Below are 26,364 nucleotides of genomic sequence, written 5' to 3' on the forward strand. Positions count from 1 at the left end.
ACTGAATAATCAATGTCTCTTAATTGGGAGTAAGATATCCATTTGAGGCAGCTTAGAATGACCTTCTGAAGCCACTAAAGTCCAAATAAAAAGGTGTTTTCCGGCATGGAAACCAAAGATGACCCTCCTGGCAGCGTGCAGTGTTGAAACACTATCTCAGAGGGCCTACCTCTCCGGAGGGTTTTTAAAAATAAGAATTAGGCCATGGATTTGTAATCCTGCTTCAAGGTAAGGGGATAAACAAGGTGATCTCTCATGGGATCTAGCAGCCTGGTGATTCATCATAGGAGGTGTTTAAAAAGCAAAGCCATGAAAGAGGAAGAGTTGTAGCATCAATCTAAATCAAGGCTTACACATACTTTCTCTTTTTTTTTTAACTTCTAATCTCTCCCTGCATTTTCATAGGACGAATCACTGTAGGACATACCCTCTGCAATTACTTTGACAAACAATGGTATCAGCACTTCGGTTTTTAGTCTCTTTCATCAATTTCTGACAGTGAAAAACAGCAGAAACCGATTCCTGAAGCTCTGGACTCCAGTGATAGACCTGGAGAATTGATTTAGCAGAGTAGCTTCCATGTATCAGCCCCTGGCCAACTTTTCTTGGGCAAGTGCCCACAGGCAGCATATCTCAGTGGAAACTTAGACAGATACAATAAAAACAAAAGCCATATCATGTTGACTTTTCTACCAGGTAGATTTTTTTTTAAGTACCAGGTTAAAATCTATTTTTAATGAAGGTTATACACAGCAAAATATTTTTCCCAGAGATGTGAGCTCTCACACAGTGGAGTTCTTCCAAATGAGCAGTAACAAGCTGAGCCTCTGGCCGTCCTGTCTATACCACATAGAAATTCATATTCATGGAAGCCAGCTTTAACTTATAACTCACACATTATAATGGGCTCTATGCTCAGAAATAAGGAAATTGCTAATTATACTGCTACTTAATAGAATATTAGCCATTAGACATAATTATATGGAAAAATGCTTTAATAAGTGAAGCAGAAAAAGCTAAATATAAAATTTTATATATACATGCATACTCGTTTTGTAGGTATTTCAAGTAATTGTATATGGATGAAAATAATTTGGGGATCTATGAAAATGAGATTGTTTTAGGATGCTAAAATGGTATTTTGGGTCCCATTTTTAACGTACATGTATAAATATAAATGCACACACTCATGCACATTTGATGTAACAAATGATCACCTCTTTTAAACTTCAGTCTAGTATGTTCTGGTTTCCGCACATGCTTTTTTTCTTAATGCTCTATCATGATGAGTTACAAAATATATATATATGTCTGTGTATATATATATGTATATATGAAAGTAAACCCACATGATCCCTCCTTCATTCACTTCTCTGCTCTTAAGACCCCCGCCAGCTGCAATAACCACATACTGAAATGGATTTCCATTTTAATTTATATTCAGCTGATGAGTTTTTTCTTCTTTTCCCTTTTCCAAATGACTCTGCCCCAGAAATCTTCCCCTAGATTATTCCAGAAAAGCATTTAGTATTTGCCCTTAATTAGAAATTGAAAGATTAACATATAAAATCAGAGAGAGCAGTCCTGCTGTGTTTCCGTGGCAGCTGAGATGTGTAATATCACATCTTTTGTCAGTGGCAAACTGATAAATCTGAAAGGAGCTACAAAAAACTGTATGGCATTAACAGAATCTTAACTGGCAAAGAGAAGTTTCTATGGTGAATGTTTCCATGTCCCACAAAGGAATGGGGCAAATAAAAAGATCAAGACCTATACCTTGGGTTAACGCGGCAGAAAATAAATTGTTAAAAACTTTCAATACCTTTGAAATACCATCACAGAATCATATTGATTCAAAATGCTTCCCTGCAGCATGAATTTTAAAGCTCATGGATTTTTCCTGCCAGCTGCGTTCTAGTCTCAGTAGCCATCAATTTTTCGTTCCCTTCTCCTGGTCACCTCCAGAAACTCTAGCGATTGGCAGATTTGCTCCACTGCAATGAAACTTAGTAAAGCAGGGCTCAATAAAGGACAGAAATGGTATGGCCCTAACAGAAGCAGAAGATATTAAGAAGAGGTGGCAAGAATACACAGAAGAACTATACAAAAAAGATCTTCACGACCCAGATAATCACGATGGTGTGATCACTCACCTGGAGCCAGACATCCTGGAATGTGAAGTCAAGTGGGCTTTAGGAAGCATCACTATGAACAAAGCCAGTGGAGGAGATGGAATTCCAGTTGATCTACTTCAAATACTGAAAGATGACACTGTGAAAGTGCTGCACTCAATATGCCAGCAAATTAGGAAAACTCAGCAGTGGCCACAGGACTAGAAAAGGTCAGTTTTCATTCCAATTCCAAAGAAAGGCAATGCCAAAGAATGCTCAAACTACCGCACAATTGCTCTCATCTCACACGCTAGTAAAGTAACGCTCAAAATTCTCCAAGCCAGGCTTCAGCAATATGTGAACCATGAACTTCCAGATGTTCAAGCTGGCTTTAGAAAAGGCAGAGGAACCAGAGATCAAATTGCCAACATCCACTGGATCATGGAAAAAGCAAGAGAGTTCCAGAAAAACATCTGTTTCTGCTTTATTGACTATGCCAAAGCCTTTGACTGTGTGGATCACAATAAACTGTGGAAAATTCTGAAAGTGATAGGAATACCAGACCGCCTGACCTGCCTCTTGAGAAACCTATATGCAGGTCAGGAAGCAACAGTTAGAACTGGACATGGAACAACAGACTGGTTCCAAATAGGAAAAGGAGTACATCAAGGCTGTATATTGTCATCCTACTTATTTAACTTATATGCAGAGTACATCATGAGAAACGCTGGGCTGGATGAAGCACAAACTGGATCAAGATTGCCGGGAGAAATATCAATAACCTCAAATATGCAGATAACACTACCCTTATGGCAGAAAGTGAATAAGAACTATAGAGCCTCTTGATGAAAGTGAAAGAGGAGACTGAAAAAGTTGGCTTAAAGCTCAACATTCAGAAAACGAAGATCATGGCATCTGTTTCCATCACTTCATGGCAAATCATTGGGGAAACAATGGAAACAGTGTCAGACTTTATTTTTCTGGGCTCCAAAATCACTACAGATGGTGATTGCAGCCATGAAGACACTTGCTCCTTGGAAGGAAAGTTATGACCAACCTAGAGAGCATATTAAAAAGCAGAGACATTACTTTGCCAACAAAGGTCCATCTAGTCAAAGCTATGGTTTCTCCAGGTCATGTATGGATGTGAGAGTTGGATTGTAAAGAAAGCTGAGCACCAAAGAATTTATGCTTTTGAACTGTGGTGTTGAAGACTCTTGAGAGTCCCTTGGACTGCAAGGAGATTCAACCAATCCATCCTAAAGGAGATCAGTCCTGGGTGTTCATTGGAAGGACTAATGTTGAAACTGAAACTCCAATATTTTGGCCACCTGATGCGAAGAGCTGACTCATTGGAAAAGACCCTGATGCTGGGAAAGATTGAGGGCATGAATAGAAGAGGATGACAGAGGATGAGATGGTTGGATGGCATCACCGACTCAATGGACATGGGTTTGAGTGAACTCCGGGAATTGGTGATGGACAGGGAGGCCTGGTGTTCTGCGGTTCACGGGGTTGCAAAGAGTCTGACTCGACTAAATGACTGAACTGAACTGAACCCATGGATTTCCCACTGTGGTATCTGAATCCCACTTCAGTATCTTCGCAGGAGGAGCCTGAGTCTGGGGGAGGCTGAACCATGTGTTTCTCTCTACATGACCTTTGGCCTCCTCTGACAGCTAAGGAGATTTGACTTTCTGCCTGGCCTACCAGAAGCTCAAGAAATTAACTTCCTAGTATTGACTGTGTCATTTTCTAACTCACAGTTTCAGACAGAATATGATATAATATATACATTCTGGGAGAAGGCAATGGCTCCCCACTCCAGTACTCTTGCCTGGAAAACCCCATGGACGGAGGAGCCTGGTAGGCTGCAGTCCATGGGGTAGCTAGGAGTTGGACACGACTGAGCGACTTCACTTTCACTTTTCACTTTCACTTTTCACTTTCCTGCATTGGAGAAGGAAATGGCAACCCACTCCAGTGTTCTTGCCTGGAGAATCCCAGGGACGGGGGAGCCTGGTGGGCTGCCATCTCGGGGGTCGCACAGAGTCAGACACGACTGACACGACTTCGTATATACATTCTTGGTGGGGAAAAATTGTGCTGTGGCCTAAAAGACAAAAAAAAGCATATTCCCTCATTCTTGGTAGATGCACAACAACAAACCACATTGGGTGATTAACAAGGGGGGAAAAACACAGTTATGCACCTAGTTTCATACCAAAAATATACTGGGTTGGCCAAAAAGTTCACTCAGGTTTTTCCATACCAAGGGAGTTTTTGGCCAACTTGTTATAACTTTGTTGACCTTATTATTGCCTTTACAATGCCAAGGTCAGATCTGTTTGTAAATGCCAGCTTTGAGTAATTCAAAATGTATGTAAAATCACTACCGTGAAAGCTACAGTTCATGGAAAACAGAGGAAAGGTTGTCCATTTTTTGGGAGGCCTATGATTTTATCATTTCATATTGATTTATACGGTAGCAGATCAAGGAGGGTCTTTGGTAGAATTCAGTTCAAACTGCCTCTGCTATTAATGTTCGTGTAAACTTGGAGAAGTCAGCTAACCTCTCTGCACTTTCATTTCCTCCTGTGTAAGACAGAGAATACAAAACGTAGCACTGGGTCAATTATAGCTCAGCAAGAAAAACACTCATCACAGACTACTGTAACAAGATGCTATATGTCAGAACACCCAGAGCTAGTAATCATGCAATGAACACTAGCTTCCTTTCTCATTTTCATCCTTCTAGACTCTTGAACTATTATAACTTATACAATAACCGTTACTTAAATTCCCTACCACCTCTTTCAAATACAAAGACTATATTTGTTGATAGAGGGGAAAGATACATAAAGCCTAAATCCCTGTGCCATAAAGTATTTTTATAGGGCAGTCCAACAAAATGGGACCAAGGTTTTCTTGCCATTCATAGACAGTTAATCCCAGCCTGACTATTGCAAAACTCAACTATTTTGACTTTTTACAATGTCTGGCAATCCAGAAAATCTTTAGCTCAGATTACATTTTTTTCCATGCTGTAGTTGAACTATTCAGTCTGAGAGGCCTGTGACAAGCTAGAGTTAATAAGTTTTCCATGGTGTCAAAAGTAATAATATTAACGTGCCATTGTGAGTTAAATTAATTTTGGTTTGTGCACTGGCCTGCATATAAATGTGAATGACATTTCCAAATATGGTGAGGCAGAAGTTGAGAAAGAGCAAAGTGGTAGAGCAGAATGAGATGTACTCATTAGAGCAGGGCTGCCTCTGCAGGCACGGGGGGTGGGGGTGGGCGGGCGCAGGCGGAGAGATGCAGGATATTACTACCACAAGCGTGGTGCAGTGAGGGAAGACTGGTTTTGGTTCATTTTGCCCTTTACAAAAAATCCGGAAAAGAGATTGTGTCTTTACAGAAACTAGAGATGTTTGACATTCTGGCTCCCTGTTTGGTAATGAGAGGGCATCTTCCTGCTAATCTCTGATTTCAAGTGTCTTCAACCCACAGATTTTTTTTTTTCCGCCTCAGCCTACAAGAGGCAGCTGATTGGTAATAGCTTTTAAATGGATGACCGTCAAGTGGTATTTTAAAGTCCTAATGGTTGTGTTCATTCCAGAGACTTCAGATTCCCACACACATGCCCTGCCACTGGCATAAATAAATATGCTGTCTGCAGACAGTTAAAAAACACATGCTGAATTTCGGAAGATCTCAGGATGACCAGTGTGGCTGCTGTAATATCTTGCCTTTTATCTATTCGAGCTCTAGTGTGTGAACAGCTGCAACCAGAAATTAAATTATGAGGAAAATGAAGATTTCCCTGTTACATAGCTGCTATAGACAAGAACGATCTACTAGTTTATATTATGTAATTATATAATTATTATTTTATTAAATTATGTAATTATATAATAATTTTATATAATATATTGTATAATATATAGTAGTTTAATATAAAATTAATAGTTTAAAGTGAAGTGAAGTCACTCAGTCATGTCCGACTCAGCGACCCCATGTATTGCAGCCTAAGAGGCTCCTCTGTCCATGGGATTTTCCAGGCAAGAATACTGGTTGCCATTTCTTTCTCCAGGAGATCTTCCCAACCCAGGGATCAAACCTGGGTGCCACCAGGGAAGTTAATAATAGTTAATAATAGTTTAAGGAGGAACTATATAATAGTTTCTGGAGAAAGAAATGGCAACCCACTCCAGTATTCTTGCCTGGGAAATCTCATGGACAGAGCAGTGTGGTGAGCTACAGTCCATGGGATAGCAAAGAGTTGGACATGACTTAGTGACTAAACAACAAATACAATAATTTGAGAAAGCTGTGTGCCTCCTCTTACTATAAACTTAACAATTCAGTCTAGCAACTAGATAATAGAAATCTATAAGAATACGCCTCTACATAGCTTTTATGTATCTCTTAACACATTTCTGTTCCCAGTCTGTGCAGGAATACTACTGATATACCACCCAATTTTTAAATTTGTATTACATAAAAGTCTGTTTATTTCAATAAAATTAAGAACACTGTATTCCAAGCTATATATATTGTTTAATAGCCACAGCTGTCCTACAGAGTATTGGAAATATTACCCTCCTTTCCTAAAGGAAAAGTAAAGGGACTCCCTTTCCCACAAAGTCATATGAATATTAAAAGTTACAGCCTGTATTTCAACTCAGGTCAATATAAGCCTATGCTCCTTGTGACACGTAACCACAAAGACCCTGTTTTCCAGCCATCAATCCACTGTGTGTACTAAAGGCCTCCTATATAAGCAACTGTGTTCTGTATCTTCTACATTTAACAATCTCAAGTGAAAACACATCAGCAAAGGAAATAGCTCCTTGGAAGAAAGTCTTTCATTAATCTGATTCCTCAGTTCAACAAAAGTTTCTATTACAGATCATCCTGTGCTGGGCCCTGGTGATAAAGATGATTTAGATATCACTACTCAAGTAGTTCATAGGCAAAGAGGAAAGTATAATGCTGTCTGGAGGTGGGGAGTTCAGAGGAATAATCAGAATGTGAATTTGAGGTGGGTTATAAAGGATGATTAGGAATTCAGCAGGTCAAGAATAAGGATTTGCAATCAGGGAAGAAGGGTGAGCATTTGAGACATTTCAAAGAGAAACAACATCTGGCTATGATCTAGTACATGTAAGAGGAAAATGATGAAGGCAGGGGCTAAGTCAGAAAAGTAAATAAGGGTAATATTTTAGTGCCTTGAATGTGGAAGCTATCGTTTTATTCTGATAGCTGAGAGCCAGGAGGGTATTAAAGCTGCCAGTGGCCATATTAGCTCTATGGTTTAGGAAGCTAATCTTTTGGCAGTATGACTGTGAATTGAAGGCTCTTGCTTCCATTTAGGAGGCAGAGTCCACAAAACCACATGACAGTGAAACTAAGAATTTGGAAAAGTTTTGAAGAAATGATTTATAGTACTCTGTTTTCAATTAGACAGACGCGTGAGGGTGTGAAGGCCACGGAAAGTGATTGCAGTTCTAGCTTGATTAACTGAGAAGTGAGCAAACAGGGCAATAAATGAAATTATAGAAAGATGCACTACCAAAGAAGACATACATGCTCAACATCACTCATTATCAGAGAAATGCAAATCAAAACCACAATGAGGTACCATTTCACGCCAATCAGAATGGCTGCTATCCAAAAGTCTACAAGCAATAAATGCTGGAGAGGGTGTGGAGAAAAGAGGACCCTCTTACACTGTTGGTGGGAATGCAAACTGGTACAGCCACTATGGAGAACAGTGTGGTGATTCCTTAAAAAGCTGGAAATAGAACTGCCTTATGACCCAGCAATCCCACTGCTGGGCACACACACCAAGAAAACCAGAATTGAAAGAGACACATGCACCCCAATGTTCATCGCAGCACTGTTTACAATAGCTAGGACATGGAAGCCACCTAGATGTCCATCAGCAGACAAATGGATAAGAAAACTGTGGTATATATACACAATGGAATATTACTCAGCCATTAAAAGAATTCATCTGAGTCAGTTCTAATGAGGTGGATGAAACTGGAGCCTATTATACAGAGTGAAGTAAGTCATAAAGAGAAACACCAGTATAGTATATTAATGTGTATATATGGAATTTAGAAAGACAGTAATGATGATCCGATTTGCAAGGCAGCAAGAGAGACACAGATGTAAAGAACAGGATTTTGGACTACATGGGAGAAGCTGAGGGTGGGATGATTTGAGAGAATAGCATTGAAAATGTATATTACCATATGTAAAATAGAGGATCAGTGCAAGTTCCATTCATGAAGCAGGGCTCTCAAAGCGGGTGCTCTGGGACAACCCAGAGGGATGGGATGGGGAGGGGTTCACAATGTGGGTGCACATGTACACCCATGACTGATTCGTGTCAATGTATGGCAAAAACTACCTCCAATTAGTTTTTTAAAAAAAGAAAAATGCACTAATTTTAAAGACTAACATTAAGTTCTGGTTTTGGACATGTTGATTAAAACAATTCATTTCCATTTATGATCATTTTAACAGCCTCCTTTTCCCCCACCACAAACTTGTTTAATTTAAATGCTTTATATACTGTATTTTATGTTCTCCGAAATAGTACCATACCTACCAGCCTGCATTGCTTTAATTTTCCTGATTCCATCATCTCCTTAAGGATCTAGTACTTTTCTAAATTGCTTATAAATAAAGCCAAAAGCCAGGTCCTTTCTTCAGAAAAGAAATCTCTGATGGAAAAAAACAATGTCCTAAAGAAAAGAAAGAAATGGCCTTCATCTTTGCCATTAAGCTGGCATATTTCCTGGCTTCCTCTGGAACTTCTGATTTCCATTTCCACTCCTCCCAGTTAGCAGCCAAGTATAATAAACCACTTCAAGCCCCACTCCTTCCTGGGCTGATCCAAGCTCAAGGCCACTGACAGGTGAAGTGGGGAACAAAATCCAAACCATGTGTTACCCCAGGGTAGGATTCAGCAGATTTTAACTCTGAGAGACCCTCGGTGTGAGAAGACCCCGAGCCTCCCTGCAGAAGGAGGACCGTGGGCAGGGCCCAACTGCAGCTGGAGGCATTTCCGCAGACATCTGACCAGTCCCCACGCTGGCTGGCTGTGTCTGTGGCCCTTCTGCGTGTCTAAGAACCAGCTCGTAAAAGGACTGACAAGAGAAGGCAGTCCATGCAGGACTTCCCTGGTGGCCCAGCGGTTAAGACTTAGCCTTCCACTGCGGGGGGCACAGATTTGATCCCTGGTTGGGGAATTAAGATTGCACATGCCAAGTGGTGTGGCCAAATAATAATAATAAATTCTATAAACATTCGTGTGACATTATCCTTCCAGTCATTAATACAACGAAAATACGAGTGTCTGTTTTGTGCCAGGCACTGCCCCTGACACCAGCTGAGTAAGGAACACACGAAGATGGAAACAATAGTATGTTGTAAAAACTGATTAGTAATTTTGTTATGGAGAAGAATAAAATAACGAGCATGCAATGTGCACATACACCATGTTTTAGGCGTCATTCTAAGTCCTTGGATACATCTCATCTCATTTGATCCTCGAACTACCAGTTGAGGTCAGTACTGTCATTATCCCCTTTTATCCAGTAGGAAACTGCAGCTTAGGGAGGTGAAACAACCTGCCCAAAGTCACCCAGCTGGGCAGCGGCAAACCAGGGTTTCTAATCTAGGTCTCCCTGGCCTGAGACCCCAGCTGTACACCTGGACTTCCGATAGCCTAACAGAGCCATCCCTCTACCATAGCTGGTACCATCCCTGAACCATACCAGCTCTATATCTCGACTACCTGCCTCAGCCGCAGAGCCATCCTGGTACCACATCTGTTGACCTCTGGCCACGTGAGTCCAGAGAATATAACACTTGTCGTGTGTCTAGAGATGGCGGCTTACTTTTGTATTTTTCTAATTCCTTGCTTAAAATAATCCCTTTCTTGCATTTATTTATCTTCCCTTTTACAGAAAGCTTATCCTTTTACCTATTTTCCCTTATTTGACCTCAGTGAATCCCTATGAGAAGAGAAGAATACATTTAACTATTATCCCTTCTGATTCAAGGTGATGTCATCCATCTCCTTTCAGTTGACATATTTAACTCAGACAACCTCAGGATCGAAAAGGAGAAGCGGGGAGTTTGTTTCAACATGTTTCTGCTCCTCTGAGAAACCCTTTCATTTCAACAGTCTGCAGATATCCATGGAAGACCTTGAGACAGTCATTCAGGAATTGTAGCCCGCTGATTCCCGCACACTCAGGAAGACATGAAAGCAATTACAAATTGCTTAACAGATGATGCATAATATTAGAGTTGAAAAATCTGGCTGTGAACACTTCCACCAGGGAAATGCTGCCATGTGAATTTTTTTTCCCAGTTCAGCATCGTGCTAACAGTATCTTACTGGATTAGTCTTAGATATGATTGAATAATGACCCCATATAAAAAGAATATTAAAATTTCACAATATTTGCCACAAAGAAGAAAGAGCAGGGGCTTAACAAACCTGTGTTCTGGGTTCGAAGGAGCATCTTACCTTAACAAAGTTACTCCACAGGGCTGAGCCCCAGTCTGTCCAATTATGAAATGGAGATAAGGATAACCTGTATTTCAGGGCTATGAAGATATGGAATAAATTATATGAAGTATCCAGCTTCCAAATTAGAGAAGCTGATCTATGAATGGCAGTCTGATATTGATCTACGACTAACATTAATTGAGCACTTCCTGTGTGCCAGTTTCTGTTGTATACACATCGCATATATTAACTCTTTCATCCTCACAACAGTCCTTCGATTTAGTTTATTATCAGGATGAGATAGTTGAATGGCATCATTGACTCAATGGACATGAGTGTGAGCAAACTCCGGGAGATAGTGAAAGACAGGGAAGCCTGGTGTGCTGCAGTTCACGGGGTCGCGAAGAGTCAGACACGACTTAGTGACTGAGCAACAATTCTACTGATAAGGATACAAAGTCACCCAAAGGTTAAAAATGTTCCCGGATCACACAACCAGACATGACATGATATGTCAAGATTTGAACTCGATAGTCTCACTGCAGTGTTAATCATGGCATTGTCTCTAAAAATCAGTTTTGAGAACCTCACACATTTTAGGAATAACAACTTAACCCCTGATCCATTTTCCTTTCTGATATACCTTATTTGTAAGCACAGGAAACTCTTACTCAATGACACCAGGAAAAATTGTCTCTGGTTACCTCTGTAAGCAGTTAAAATTTACCCTCACATGAAAATGGTTATTCTTAATTTATGCTATATACAACTTCTTTCAGAAAGATTTCCCACCTTACCTTATACCATTGTAACCAACAAGGGACATCACTGACTCATTTTGCTGCCTTTAATTCACTCTGGGTAAATTTGAAAGTAATCTTTTATACTATTACATATTTTCTTTACATTTTTGTCTTTTTTCCCATGAGCTTAAGCCTGTAAGCCTCTTCTATCTTATCTCAAAAAAGTAGTCATATGATCTATGATTCATTATATTCAACCAAATCTTTTCAAATATTCAAGGACCTTGAGTGCCTATAGGATTTTTGCAGATAGCACAATTTTATACATATTTTTCTAGCTTCAAATTTGAAGTGATTTCCCTTAGATTTCACATATTCTTTCTCCTAGTTGAAAGATTTTGGGGGATAATCTGAAGTTTGTATGGTGATTTTTCGTATGTAATTTTTTTCATTTATTTGTCAAGAATATGCATTTCAAAGCAATGGAAATAAGGGTTACCTCAGGCTCTGCATCTGTCCCTTTGCAGAATTTATTGAACAATCATGGTACTACTTTTCTGAAATAGATTTCCATGGAAATTTGCAAGCTACTTTAGGGTACAGTGTTGGCAAAATTACTTTTATGAGATTTTCAAATATGAAAAAATCCTCTTAAAAATTTTTTGTATTGACCTCTAGTAGCAGGATATTGCATAGTAAAACCATATATGAAAATCATATATAAAAACTCATCCTAATAAAATGATAAAAAAAATCATCTGGTGAAATTGACCAAAATTTATCAGTCCATTTTTTTCAGTCACATTTTCTAGAAACTAAGTTTCCTTCATTAATAATATGATGTGGAAAAGTTGAAAACCATAATGCTATTGTAAATAGAAGAGGGAAAGTACTGTAGTTTAAAATGCCCTGAGCTACAATTGCATAACACATGTTCTTAAATTCTTTTAGTCATCATTTCTCATAAAAATCTAAGATGTCCTTTACATAAAAAAGAACCCTGACATCTCAGCAGGGTCACTGCATCTGTCAGTCTGAATCCATTCAAAATGAAGCAAATAAGATATACCTATGTGCTTCTTTGTCTGAAGAGGATAGCTTCCATTCAAATTCATATCATACTCATTTGCAGATAAACTGTATTTTTGTACTGTGTAATGTAGTGATATCCACATTTCCATGCAAAGGACTGTTGAATTCCCTAAATGATGCTCTGATTTTCTTAACAATGAACACCAGTGAACTTTCCCCTAGGCAAACCAGATGGAAACAAAATTGCTTCTGCAAAATGAACAATTTGTGAAATCTTGGCAAATTGAATTCCAAATATGCTTAGAGATAATCTTGACTTCCTATGTAAGTCTAGCACAACATGCAATGCATTGAAGGTCTACATGAGAAATTCACTAATTAGCTGCATAACCTTTAAGGAGAAATGAATGAGAACAGATCACCATTGGAGAGAGAAAAGCCAAAAACTCTAAAAAAGAAGTAATATGCAGATGGGACATAATTTCACTAAGTTTCACTAAGAAACTAAGATTAATGTAGATGCTGTTAGAGGTGTTCACTTATCACATTTGAGATTGGTGATCTGTTGTGTGAAGGGGATAACTCAAGCTAAGCAAATTTCTTAACATTGCTTCAAGTCAATTACATTGCCAAGATGAAAATCTAAATTCAAATATCTAATCTATATGCCTGTAACTTGCTACTCCATACAGTCTCATCTTTATTTGAAAACTGAATTAACTGGGCTGTGCATGAAAAAGAGTTGGTTTCCATTACCCACAATCTGATTATATTACTATTTCCACAGTGACACTCCAACTGCCAAGTAGATGCAAGATGCTTGTGATACAGAAGATGGACTGAACTTTTTCCTTCATTTCAAGGGATCCTTACAGTTCTCCTGGCATTCCATCTAGGAGGGTGATAATGTCCCTGGAAATGACCATAGTCATAATTAGGATTTATACATGTTCAGAAATTCAAATATTCCACCTTAGCTATTATATCATCAAGTAATGAGGATCCTTTCGCATCTTTACAAGAGCCAGTTGCTCAATGTTTAATAATAAAGTAGTAGTAGAAACTTTCAAATGGCTATTCTACTGATATTAAACTAGCAAGAAAAGATATTAATATACTTCAAGTACAGGTTTAATATTTCGAAGCTCTTTTCTTTCATTTTATTCTTACCAGTTCTTACTAGAAAACGTAGTTGCACTATAATCTATGAATCTAGTTAGAGTTTCTCTCCAACCAAACTAGCCAAATTCCCAATGTTACTCACATATCATTTTTAAAACCTATTCCCAAACAGAACTGTTTTTTCTTTGACTCTTTTATGTTTTTTCCCTGTCCAGTTATTCACTAATGATATTTATACATTGTCCTTGGCATGTATACTCTCCCAGAAAGCTTGATTCCCAAGACTCTATTTCCATATTCCCTTTCCCTTTAATAAGAAACTCAAATGATATCTTAAACCTAAAGAAACTTTTTATCAGCTATGTGCTAGACAGTTCTATTTTTTTTTTTAATGTCACTCATACACTTAGCATAGCTTTCCGTTTTTCCCCATCAGTGTGTTGGCCAACTATTTCCAAATTTGTCTTACAATAGTACACAAACTAAAAAAAAGTGTCATTTTCCCTATCCAGTCCCTTTCCCACAGTAAAACACAATTACTCTTGACCTCTCATTTTATATCAGCTTTTTGCCATTATGGCAGACCCTTTGTTAGTCCAAACTGATGAAAATACAAGCCTTGCTAATGAAAGAGGCAAAGAGGGAATAGACATCTGTAGGAATATCAATATTACAAGTGCTATACTGAGAGTTTGGAAAGGCGCCATTGAAATGCAAATAGGGAAGAAGAGCCAGTTTCTCTTGAGCATGGCCAGGGAATGACTCAGTAGAGATGACAGCTGACAACTGAGGAGTCCAGTAGTAAAACAAAGGGAAGGAGGTTATACCAGGCAAAGGAAGCAGGACGTGCAAAGATTTGAAAGCACAATAGAACATGGTGCAATTAAGAATATGCAATAGTTCTGGTTCTATTTTCTGCAAACCAAAATGACTTTGCTTTCATGTAGTAACATTTCTGTTGTGTAAGTGTGCTATTTCCTGCAGTAAATCTTTATATAATACTTTTATCATTTTCCTCTGTATATTCATGGCCTTCATCCTCTAGTGTCATCTTCATAGGCTGCCCTTTGTATGGTCAAAAATCTGTTCAAGTGGGACCACCCTTTCCAAGAGTCTCCCAAAAAGGCTGTTTTGTTTAACCTAACTCCTCTCTTTTTTGCTGTCTTAATTCTTCTTGCTCATGTGGATCATAAGAGCCAGGAACCGTCACAAAATTTAGTCTTTTTTCCCCCTGCTATATATTCACACTCACACATCTAACCTACAGTCCATCCCTTTCCAACAATCCAATCCCCCAACCCCCATGACATTCTTCCCCTATCGGTGGGTATCAAGAAGCCTGGAGCCAATCCCTTCAGGAATATTCACTTCCTCTTTATTGTAAAGTTGCTGCTGCTAAGTCACTTCAGTCGTGTCCGACTCTGTGCGACCCCAGAGACGGCAGCCCACCAGGCTCCCCCGTTCCTGGGATTCTCCAGGCAAGAACTGGAGTGGGTTGCCATTTCCTTCTCCAATGCATGAAAGTGAAAAGTGAAAGTGAAGTCACTCAGTCGTGTCCGACTCTTCGCGACCCCATGGACTGCAGCCTACCAGGCTCCTCTGTCCATGGGATTTTCTAGGCAAGAATACTGGAGTGGGGTGCCATTGCCTTCTTGTACTCTATTGTAAGATTTCATTCTGCCTCTAGATTTTGGCACTCTGCCATCTTCTCCAGGAATTTTTACCTTAATTCTTCCCCTTTCTTACTAGCTTATCTAAATTTCTGGTGCATGTTCAAATCCATTTTCAAAGAACTATAAATAATATGTAGGACTGATGCTAATATCCTCATTTAATCAATAATAATTTTCTCATCTCCCCCAGAAGAACCCAACTGCCACCTTCCTAAGGGGCCACCTACCCCAAACACTTCACTTTCCTTTCTTGCTTAACTCCTCATGTTGCCTTTTGATTTGTTGACACACATATCAAGGACACTTCTGACTGTTCCAGCAATAGCCAGGATGCATTTCTATTCTGGGTTAAAAGTGGCTGCAAAGTGGAGTGCTCATATTCCTCTCAACAGCTTTCTCTTTCCGCCTATTCTGCTTCCCTATCCTAATGCTAAATCTCTCTGCTGCTATTAATGCAGCTTCAACATTTCATAGTTGTTTTTTTTTTTCAATGGAATTGCCATATGACCTATAACCTGTTTCAACCCTGAAGAGAACTAACAGGCTTTGGTTTCCCTTTGCTTGGGGGAAATCACCGCAGCATCCTGTCCTTTTCCGTCCGATACAGTCTACAAAATATATCCATTTTCTCTGTCATTTGAGGTTCACATCAAACTCTTTATTTCTGTGGATTTGAATTATGGCAAATACCTCTCCTGGGTTCTTCCTAGTTGAACAAATAATTGGGGTCCCAGCACCGAGGCCCTCCCTAGGCAACAGTTCATCCCTGTTGAATCCACACACACACACACACCTCGAAGTCCGCCCACCTCTTTCCTCGCCAGTCCCAAGTTATTTGATTTTCCTTATCTTTCCCCTCCTTCTGCCCTCTTGCTAATGGAAGATAAAATAAACAAACTGGCCTTTTTTCCCCTTTACTCTTTTCCAAGTTTCTTTTCTCCCCTCTATTCCTTTCTCTATTTTTTCCCCACTGCTTTGTCTCAATTTATTGATAAATCTCAATTTATCAGCTTTTTTTCCTTGTCTTTTCTCTTTTCTCAAGGCTCCTATTTGTTATGGACAGACCCCTTGGCAAGCTGAAGTCAGAAGTGGAAAACTGAGTTTGGACCCCTGACCACCCTAATCTTGCTTTCGATTGTTTGTTTCTTAAGGTTTTTATTTTGTATTGGGGCATAGCTGATTAACAACATTGTGATGTTTCAGAACAGCGAAGGGACTCAGCCATATATACACATGTACCCATTCTCCCCCAAACTCCCCTCCCATCCAGGCTGCACATAACATTGAGCAGAGTTTCCTATGCTATACCGTGGGTCCTTGTTAGTTATCCATTTTAAATATATCAGTGTGTACATGTCCATCCCAAACTCCCTAACTGTCCCTTCCTAACCTTGCTTTTAAATGGCTTTTCTCCCCTTGCCAGCTTCTGTTTAACTAGGCTAGCCTCTGCCTTGCTCTTTCTGTCACCTTCTTTCTGGTCTTCTCCTCCATGACTGTGAGTGCCCCTTGGCTCACAGGTGATTCTCATTCATGTAATCCTCACAGAAAGAAAAAAAGGAATGAGGCATCTAGTTTAATGGTTCAGGAAGAACTTGCTTGGAGCACTGCACCCCTCCACCGCACCTCTGCCCCACACTGCCCCTCGCCCCCAGGTGGCTGGTGGCAGAACTCAGGTCTGAAGACCTTTTACCCTCTCTTTCACCCAGCCCGCCATGAGAAGGAAAACCTTCCTGGCTGGAAAACTGATCTTACTTATTGGGGGATATTAATCTTCAAATAAAGTCTCCCTTCCTTAGTCCTGTCACTAGACCCTGGAAACGTCAACCTTCTCCTCTTTCTGCCAGAGCATTTGTGCTCCCTGTTCAGTGCAGCTAACACATAACATTGTTATTCTGTTTAAATTTGTCTCTCCACGGCATCCTGAACTTCTTTAAAGTCATCCTATCCCTCTAGGTATCTATGGAGTCTAGACTAGACTCTGGACAAGTCTTGGTGGAACTCAATCATTACTTAGTAAGAAACCAATGAATGAGACTGAATGTAAAGTTAATCCAAATTAAATAGTATCCTCACAAAATAAATATTAAAATAACATAGTCTTATTCAGCTAAACAATTCACTGTCCATTTGCACACTAGGTCAGATTCAGTCTTTTTAACCTGGGTACATCCACAGCAACATTTCACACTGTCACCATCTGGACCATTAAATGTAAATACTGATTTGGCAGATACCTCAGGAGTAGAAGAGGAGTTATGGGAATTAAATGAATTTGAAAGATACCACCACATAAAGGATATATTTAAAACCACCCTTATGTTATTAAAATTAAAAACCTGACATTGACCTTTCCTATAAATGAATGACATCTTAGTATTTTTACAAGTGGAGAACATGCAGAGTCCAGATTCATTTTGAGACAGTGTTGGACTGCCATTTGTCTGTCACCTCTAAATAGATTCTCAACCTCAGAGAAAAACCTATTCAGAGGATTTATCACCAATTTAACACACAGAAAAATCTTAAGATTAATATAAATAGAATATGTCCTTTTAAAATGTCACAGCATTGAGCCAATTCAGGTACCTTTTTAAAACTCATTCAAAAGTACAATATTTCCAACAAGCATGTGAACTTAGCCTCATTTGCAAAGGTCATTAAAGTGAACACCTCTTCTTACACTTAAAATGATGGATGCTGCTATAAAAGCCATCAAATAAATATTCATTTTAATCAAGCTTTTTATTTACCCAATGGAGGTGACCTCTGTTCTAGTATCTATAATGCTTTTCAAAAAGGAAAGATATTGATGTAGTTGTCTATATTAAGTCCTTAATTCATGTCTACTCTATTCAGTGGGTGCTTTTAAAATTATCAGAATTATCAAGCTGCTCAGAACAAAGGTACTTTCTGATTGTCAGCTCCATATTCTAAAAGAGCAGGTTAATTTCTCTGAATCTCACAGTTGGAACTGTCTAACACTAACTGGCAGTTCCACCTAGTGATCAAGGCAATTGACTAAATAAATTACACATAAAGCTGAGATTCCTAATAGTAATAAGGTCCCTTCACGAGCTAATCACATCAGCAAAAGCACTCATCTGTTGGCTGCAACTCTATGGGGTCTTGAATCTATCGTATAAAAACTGTACTTTCAGAAATGTTTTCATTTCCAGTTTTATGAAAGGACTAACAGAGCCATGTCTACAGCACTAGCAACAAAAACGGACTTCCAAATATATTCACTGGTGGACTCCTTGGTTAAACTAGAAACTCTGTTGCTATACTGAGTACTAGTGTCCAAGCTGTTTACAGAGTAGGATGGGTAAGGCTCTCCTTTCAATGCAATCAACCAACAGTTATTTCTAAGTCCCTATTATGTGCCTTATTAGGTAACACCCCTGTTCTTCTGGAGTTTAGGGTGAGGGAAACTCACACACATGAATAAGAAAAAAGATCATCTCTAGGCACCATACTACTGGCTAAGGGCTATAAAGCGTTACTAGCAGGAATTCTTGTGTGCTATGGAGATGCTGAATTAAAGATATGGAACTTGGACTAAGGGCTTCATACTTAGGGGTAATTGGATTAGTCATAAGGGACTAAAGTCATTGCAGATGAATTCCCTAACTAAGCAAAAATCTGCTGAGGGGAAAGAAGAGAGCTCATCAAGACAGTCATTGCTGTGGTGACTCCTCCACTCACACTGTGTTGTACCATCCTCATAATGAGGACACTGATTTCACTGGCCAAGAGTGTTGATGGCTAACAGCTCATAGCAACTGAGTTCCTCCTCCTCAGCATCTCCATCACAGCTGAGGAGACCCCTGGTCCAAGATGTAGAGAAAGACTGGTAGATTTAGGAGCATAAAATCTCATCCCTCTTCAGAATTCAGATCAATTCTGAAGAGTTGCCATAGCTCTAGAACTTCCCATAGGATCAGCTGAGGCCTCTGATATGACTAAACCACAGCCCCACTTCGCCCAAACCATTCTGCTTTCTATACTCTCTCACAGGTATTGATTCAAAAGACACATCCCGGTCAACCTCCCACATGCAAATCTGAGTTTGCTTCCCTGGAGACCCCAACCTGTGGATACTGAGGACACTGACTATAGCTGATTGCAGGGAATCTGCACGTATTCCATCAACAGGCCTATGCAGCTCTACTCTGTCTGCTGGCACTTGTGGGTCTCCTACTCTGGTGGGGAAAACCTCAACCGAATAGGCCTTCTGGTGATATGTGCCAGGATAGGAAAGAAGCAGGGCAAGGGGGAGGTGGTGTGAGTGCTGAGGAGTGGGCAGGACTTCTTCAATAGCATGGCCATACAAAAGCTCTCTAAAGAGGTGTTACGTTAAGCAGAAAGCTGAGTAAACTAATGGAGCAATCCATGATGATATCTAGGGGAGGAAGACTGCAGGCAGAAGGAAGAGCACAGCAAAGGCTCTGAGTCCATGTGTGCCTAACAGGTTTGGAGGAGAGAAGGTAAAGTTGGGAGAACGGTGGTAGGAGATGGAGGGGTCAGATCATATAAAGCCTCTGGCAGCCCACTCCAGTACTCTTGCCTGGAAAATCCCATGGACGGAGGAGCCTGTTAGGCTGCAATCCATGGGGTCGCTAAGAGTCGGACACCACCGAGCGACTTCACTTTTACTTTTCACTTTCATGCATTGGAGAAGGAAATGGCAGCCCACTCCAGTGTTCTTGCCTGGAGAATCCCAGGGACGGGGGAACCTGGTGGGCTGCCATCTATGGGGTCGCACAGAGTCGGACATGACTGAAGTGACTTAGCATAGCATAGCACAAGAAATCCAGATTATTTTAAGTGAAATGGGAATACATGGAAGGGCTTTGAGAAGGATCATCTCATGAGCAGGTTCCAATTTAAAATGATCAGTCTGCCTTTTTATGTGAAGAAGAGTCAAGGAAAGAGCAAGAGTTGAAACAGAGTCGCTGTCAGGAGGCTTTTATAGAAGCCTAGATCCAGAATTATGATGATTTAGACTGAAGGTTACCAATAGTCATGGTTTGCCTGGGACCAAGGTTTCCCAGGATATAGAACTTATGAGGCTAAAACTAGTCAAGTCTTGAGGAAACCAGGATGGTTGGTCACCCTTCTTGGACAAAAATGATGACCCTATAAATGGAAAGTATATGTCAAATTCAAAATATATCCTGAAAGTTAAGTAGGTAGTGAAGTCGAAGGAAAACATTTGGATAGTTGGGGCCAAGTATAGAGCTTCTGGAAGGACAGGAAGATGGGTTTGGGCCTTTCAAAGATAAGCTTCTCATTAGTATGTGATTGACATTGGACTTTGGAGAGATTATGGCAATGTTTGGTCAGTTTCAGAAAAGATGACAGAAGTATTTAAGGCATGATCTCACACAGTGGAGATGGCGGTGGTGAGATGGAGGTAGAGGGGACAGAGGTGCTATTGGAGACCATGGTGTGGGATGACAGTAGTGATGGTAGAGATGCAAGTCATACTGGAAGTGGAAGTGGTGAGGGCAGGGGTCGTGCAGAGGACTGCGGTAGAAAAAACTGTAAGACAAAATATACTTGAAGATACATTTACCAAAATCAAGCAATGTCAGGTTGAGTGACTGGAAGACAGCAAAATGGAAGGTGGCCAAGGGAAACAGATTAGCTGGTGACCCTGACAGAAAGGGGCATTACGAAGGAAAACAGCTGAGCGGAATGTTTGCTGATGAACATCCATTTAGTAAGACAACCTTAAAGCGAAAAGAGAATATCCTAGTGGGTGGTCAGTTAGCAGTATTAGTTTACATTCTTCCAGATGGCAGTCTGATAGTAAAGAAAGCTCGGGATTGAGTCCAAAGCCTTTGTTCCATGCTGACACATCAAGTAATCTAATGTAAACTGAGCTTAAAATATTTAGCATTGAAAAGCAACTTCAACTGGTTAACATAAAATGCTTGCTTAATTTGACATTTGAGCAAATGAAATCTTACCTGCTGAAGTTCCTAAGTGAATGAATTAAATGTATGTCTGTAAAAGGTGCTAAAATAAGTACTTTTCCTTAATTCCCTGTCTCGCAAAACATCCATTTTGAAATGTTATCTTTCAGTCACTCATTCTTCCCCCATCCCATAGCTGTAAAATTACAGGTAACTTCACATAGTTCTTCTACTTGAGGTATGCTTTTTAAAATTGCAACTGCTTCCTTCTGAAACTGTGTAAAATCTTAAAGATTCCGTATATGTCTTAAGACTGAAGAATAAAAATATACTAGAAGTTACGACAACTCTCTGTTTAGAACGACTGAGATGCCTGCAAACTGCAGAATTAGATTTGGGGCCATGAAGAGAGGTATCATTTGAGAGAGAACAGTCGTGTCAAAATGCCTTGTTAGAATGATTAGAGTAACCCAGTTCTCCAACAGAGTCCACCAGGGAGGCTATTGTGGTGAATAGACAGAATCCTGCAAAAAACAACCCTCCTAACAAGCATTTCTGAACAGCAATTTTGTTCGTTTACATTTCTCTTGTCTCCTAAGGTTCAGACGAATTTGTCCATCCTTTGTATTAATTTCTGTGCTGTTGAGGCCCATTCTGTATTTTCAGAGGCTATGAAAAGTAATTTATTCTACTAGATTCTCCTGATGTGTAAATTAATTCCTAGGGGTGAGTAGGCACTTCAGGTGAATTTAGCACATTATATGTAACTCTCTATTATCTACACTAACGAAAGGGAGGTATTACCTAGAAAATTCAAAACAGGAGAATGATCTCAAATTTCCATGTATTTCCTTTCTGAAAATTTGTGGAAAGTGATAATTTAGGGAATGATGTTGTCTTCAAAGAATTTATAGTTATGTGGGAAAATTAAGGCTTGCACAGGTAAGACCAAATTAAAATCCTCAGTAACATAAGAGATACATAGGTAAGACACTGTGTAAACTCAAGGAATGAAAGAACCATGGCTCTACACACTCAGTGATACTTTCAAAAGCATTGCGTCAGCACCATTTCTGTTTTTCTCTCTCCTTTTCTCTTTCTCTCTCTCTCACACACACACTGAAAATATTACTTCTCCCCTAAAGATAAATCATAGAACAGGTAGATACCCTTTCCTTTTTGAAAGATGGATTTAATGAATACCCAAAAACAGGAATTGCATTTTCTTAAGTTGTTGAATTACATCTAGGCTATTATTTCCACAGTGGAGATTCTGGCTACTTTAGCTAACTTAACATATGTCAAGTTATATAAAAGGCCAAAAGCAGTCATATTAGGAATACAACAGGAGAAGACCCAAGGATATGGCCTTCTATACCTCATTCCTATGTTAGAAACCTATCTGCAGAGGTCTGACACAACAATTACATTACCTTCTTTGGAATTACTGGGGGGCAGGGGGGTTGGGGGAGAGGTGGGAACTGGGGAAAAATACAAAAAATTAAACCCGGATTTGCCATCAGTTCAGTTCAGTCACTCAGTTATGTTTGATTCTTTGTGACCCCATGGACTGCAGCATGCCAGGCCTCCCTGTCCATCACCAACTCCCAGAGCTTGCTCAAACTCATATCCTTCAAGTCTGTGATGCCATCCAACCATCTCATCCTCTGTCGTCCCCTTCTCCTCCGGCCCTCAATCTTTCCCAGCATCAGGGCCTTTTCAAATGAGTCAACTCTTTGCATCAGGTGGCCAAAGTATTGGAGTTTCAGCTTCAGCATCAGTCCTTCCAATGAACACCCAGGACTGGTCTCCTTTAGGATGGACTGGTTGGATCTTCTTGCAGTCCAAGGGACTCTCAAGGGTCTTCTCCAACACCACAGTTCAAAACCATCAATTCTTCTGTGCTCAGCTTTCTTCATAGTCCAACTCTCACATCCATACATGACCACTGGAAAAACCAGAGCCTTGACTAGACGGACCTTTGTTGACAAAGTGATATCTCTGCTTTTTAATATGCTATCTAGGTTGGTCATAGCTTTTCTTCCAAAGAGCAAACATCTTTAAATTTCATGGCTGCAGTCACTATCTGCAGTGATTTTGGAGCCCAAAAAATAAAGTTTGTTACTGTTTCCATTGTTTCCCCATTTGCCATGAAGTGATGGGACCAGATGCCATGATCTTAGTTTTCTGAAAGCTGAGTTTTAAGACAACTTTTTCACGCTCCTCTTTCACTTTCATCAAGAGGCTCTTTACATATCCTTAACCCCATACATCAGGGAGCATTCTAGTGCCTCCAGCATCTGCGAATACAACAGAGTCTACACCCTTGCCCCTCTCTCATGCTTATAAATATGAATGAAAAAAATCTTGCTTGTGTTCAATACAGTCCTTAGTTATCCTAAAGAGTAAGACATTTAAGACAGTTGAACCTATAGATGTCTTCTGAAAAAGGTAAAAGTTCTACATAGCATCATCACTTCAAGCTCTCCATCAGTTGTTCCGAAATGCTCAAATATAGGATTGGTGACTGTTCTTGGAACTGAAATATGGTACCAAATGAAATAACTCGAGGGCATGTGAGAAATTTTGTATTGCTACATATTTCACTTTTTAAACCATCGCTTAGATTTTTATAAATTTTAGGATAAGGAAAAAGAAATTTAGACCTCAATGAGTACAACTAAAAGTGCCAAATCTTATACTTTGTTACATTTCTGCTATTAGGAATTTATAATTTCTCATCAATAAATAGAGTTTAGAAACACAAAAGCAAGTCCATTTCCTCCAAAAGTCTAGATATTACACATAATCCTACTTGAAATGTAAAAAGAGAAAAAAAGGAGGTAGGTTGATCCTACGGGGGGGTTGGTGGGGGGAACTGCTAGTCTCTTTTCAAAGCTATTTAATCAAGTTATGAATATTTGCCAAGAGTTCTACAGTACATTCAGAATGTAATCTCTAAAAAAGTCATCTTGATCTCATCTCCTGAGCCATTGAATTATGGATGTATTTTGATGAATGTTAAAGCATAAATGAGCTATTTAAAAACTGAAAGATACAATCACTCTTGATGATACCTTAGTGAATAGAAGACCACTGAGTAAATGCCAGTGAATGTAAGAGTTTTCTAATTCTAATTGTGACAATCCTCCTTCCTGAGGTGTTTACAATGTATATATACAAACTGCATTCACCTTTATTTAAAAGAGTATTTATACTTTCTTATTGGTTTTCATAGCAAGAGAAATTGGGTGATATCTGCTTCTCCCTTCGCTATGTACCTACTGCTGGCAAGCTGACTGTTGTCATTCTGGAGGCAAAGAACCTGAAGAAGATGGATGTGGGTGGCTTGTCTGGTAAGTCTGTGATGTTCATTGTGGGGTTTTTTAATGCAATTTCATCGTGGACACCAAATGCATAGCACACATGCCACGATGTCCCCCTCCTTCATTGGTGACTGTTCTCTTTTCCCTTGGAGCCTGAAAGCACTCTCAGAGTTCATGCCAACACAGAAGTTGCTCTCAATTTATTGGAATTGGCAGAGAAGATGAAGCCTATTTTCCTGCTTCATAACCCAAATATCAATTATCCTATAGCACTGAAAGCTAAAAATGTTTGCTCATCTTTTGAAAGGTGACATCCATGACCAATTATAATTTCATTCACTTTTTTTGTTTTTGATATTTGGTCAAAATTCATTTATGATGTGAAAAATAGCTTTTTTATCTGAGATGTATCAGGTATTATTTAAGTGTTTATATTTACATAAGCAAAGACAAATATTAGATACATTTATCAAATATAGCCTAATGTAGCTTTTAATAATACTATTCTATTAAACATTCAGTATTTCAAATATATGTGAACAGTAAAATCTGAGGGTAAACTCTCATGGTAATATATTTATTCTCTACAGCTTATGTTGGTAATGGAGAGACTTTGAGATTTAAAATACTGTACAACCCAATTTTAGTTTTCAAAGAAGTAAACTCTTGCTCAAAAGAAAAGTAGACTCAAGGATTTATCATTTCCATAGCTGAACACCATTGATTTTATTTTCTTCTCTGTAATTAAATCAATTATATATTTTCTAATAACTTAAAATGTGGAGGAATTTTCTTGATATGGCACAGGGTCATCGAAGACGAACTATGGTTGTCACTGTTTGTGGCTATGGAATTAGAACCAACATTACTCGTTATCCAGCGCTTTCTCTAATAAAACTATCGCAAACTTCAAAAGGTCACTCTCATGGAGCATGGTGATTTTATATTCTAAAGCATAACAGCTAAAATATGCTAAAGTGAAGGTTCCGTGTACTGAACCACTAATTTGTCAGCCAAATACTCCTGGTGCCTAAATTTACTTCTCTTTACAAATAAGTCACCCAGGAAATCTGCACTACTTCTTTCATGTCACTGGGACCCCATTTAAAAACTTACTACTTTAAATTTTCTTTGTTCACACCATTAGGCAATGAGCAGTTTCTTTTAAAAATGTAGAGTATTTATTGTGCCAAAGGTGCAAAATATATGCAGACACATATGTGTGTGTCTATACACATCCACCTTGTCCTGGTTCTGTCCAGGAAAAAGGCCTATAAACAGTAGCCATAGGCATCCCTAGAACCAGAGATGGTTTGAAATGCAATTTCTCACTAGAAGAACATGGAGTTTATTTGCTCTGTGGTAGATCCTAGATGTGGCACAGAAGGCATTCAAGACAAGCCTAGAACATCTCATCATACAGAAAGCAAGGAAGCCTCATGTCAATAGGCTTAGGAGTCACCTTGCAGTGACTTCCACTGGCCAAAGATGTGATCATTTGAGCATCAGTAACGGAATAAATACAGTATATCTGAACCTGAAAACAGAAGAGGATACTCTTGTTTTGAATTTATGTGCAAACTTTGAGGCACAAGAATATTTCACTCCCAGAGTTCTACTTAGTATCCTAACATCTGACTTCAGACACCTCTGACCTCTCCACTTCCTTTGGTTCAATAGCCAAGTATCATTGTGTAGTTTGTCTGTATCTACTCTCACACGTTTCTGTTCAGACTCCTGTGCCAACCGCCTCCTCACTCACCTGCATCTCATGCTCCCCTGAACTTCCTCCCAATTCACCTTTCACCCTTCAGAGTTCCAGAAACAGGTCTACCATGAAGCCAAGAAAACTTTAGGGTCCCTTATTTGTTGTCTCCTTCCAAGGTCCTAGAAATGA

The 26,364-nt window shown here is 39.5% G+C and overlaps 1 protein-coding gene across 8 annotated transcripts in view; it reads left to right on the forward strand.

Annotated features, from left to right (window-relative positions):
- Positions 1–26,364, forward strand: part of SYT1 (synaptotagmin 1) — a 608,049-nt gene that overhangs the window by 475,530 nt on the left and 106,155 nt on the right. For all 8 annotated transcript variants that reach the window (XM_061415614.1, XM_061415607.1, XM_061415613.1 and 5 more), the window contains one exon: positions 24,380–24,497. In XM_061415614.1, coding sequence (XP_061271598.1) covers positions 24,380–24,497 — 118 coding nt within the window. The remainder of the gene's footprint in view (positions 1–24,379; positions 24,498–26,364) is intronic.

This window comes from Bos javanicus, chromosome 5, assembly GCF_032452875.1.
Source record: "Bos javanicus breed banteng chromosome 5, ARS-OSU_banteng_1.0, whole genome shotgun sequence".
Lineage (NCBI taxonomy): Eukaryota > Metazoa > Chordata > Mammalia > Artiodactyla > Bovidae > Bos > Bos javanicus.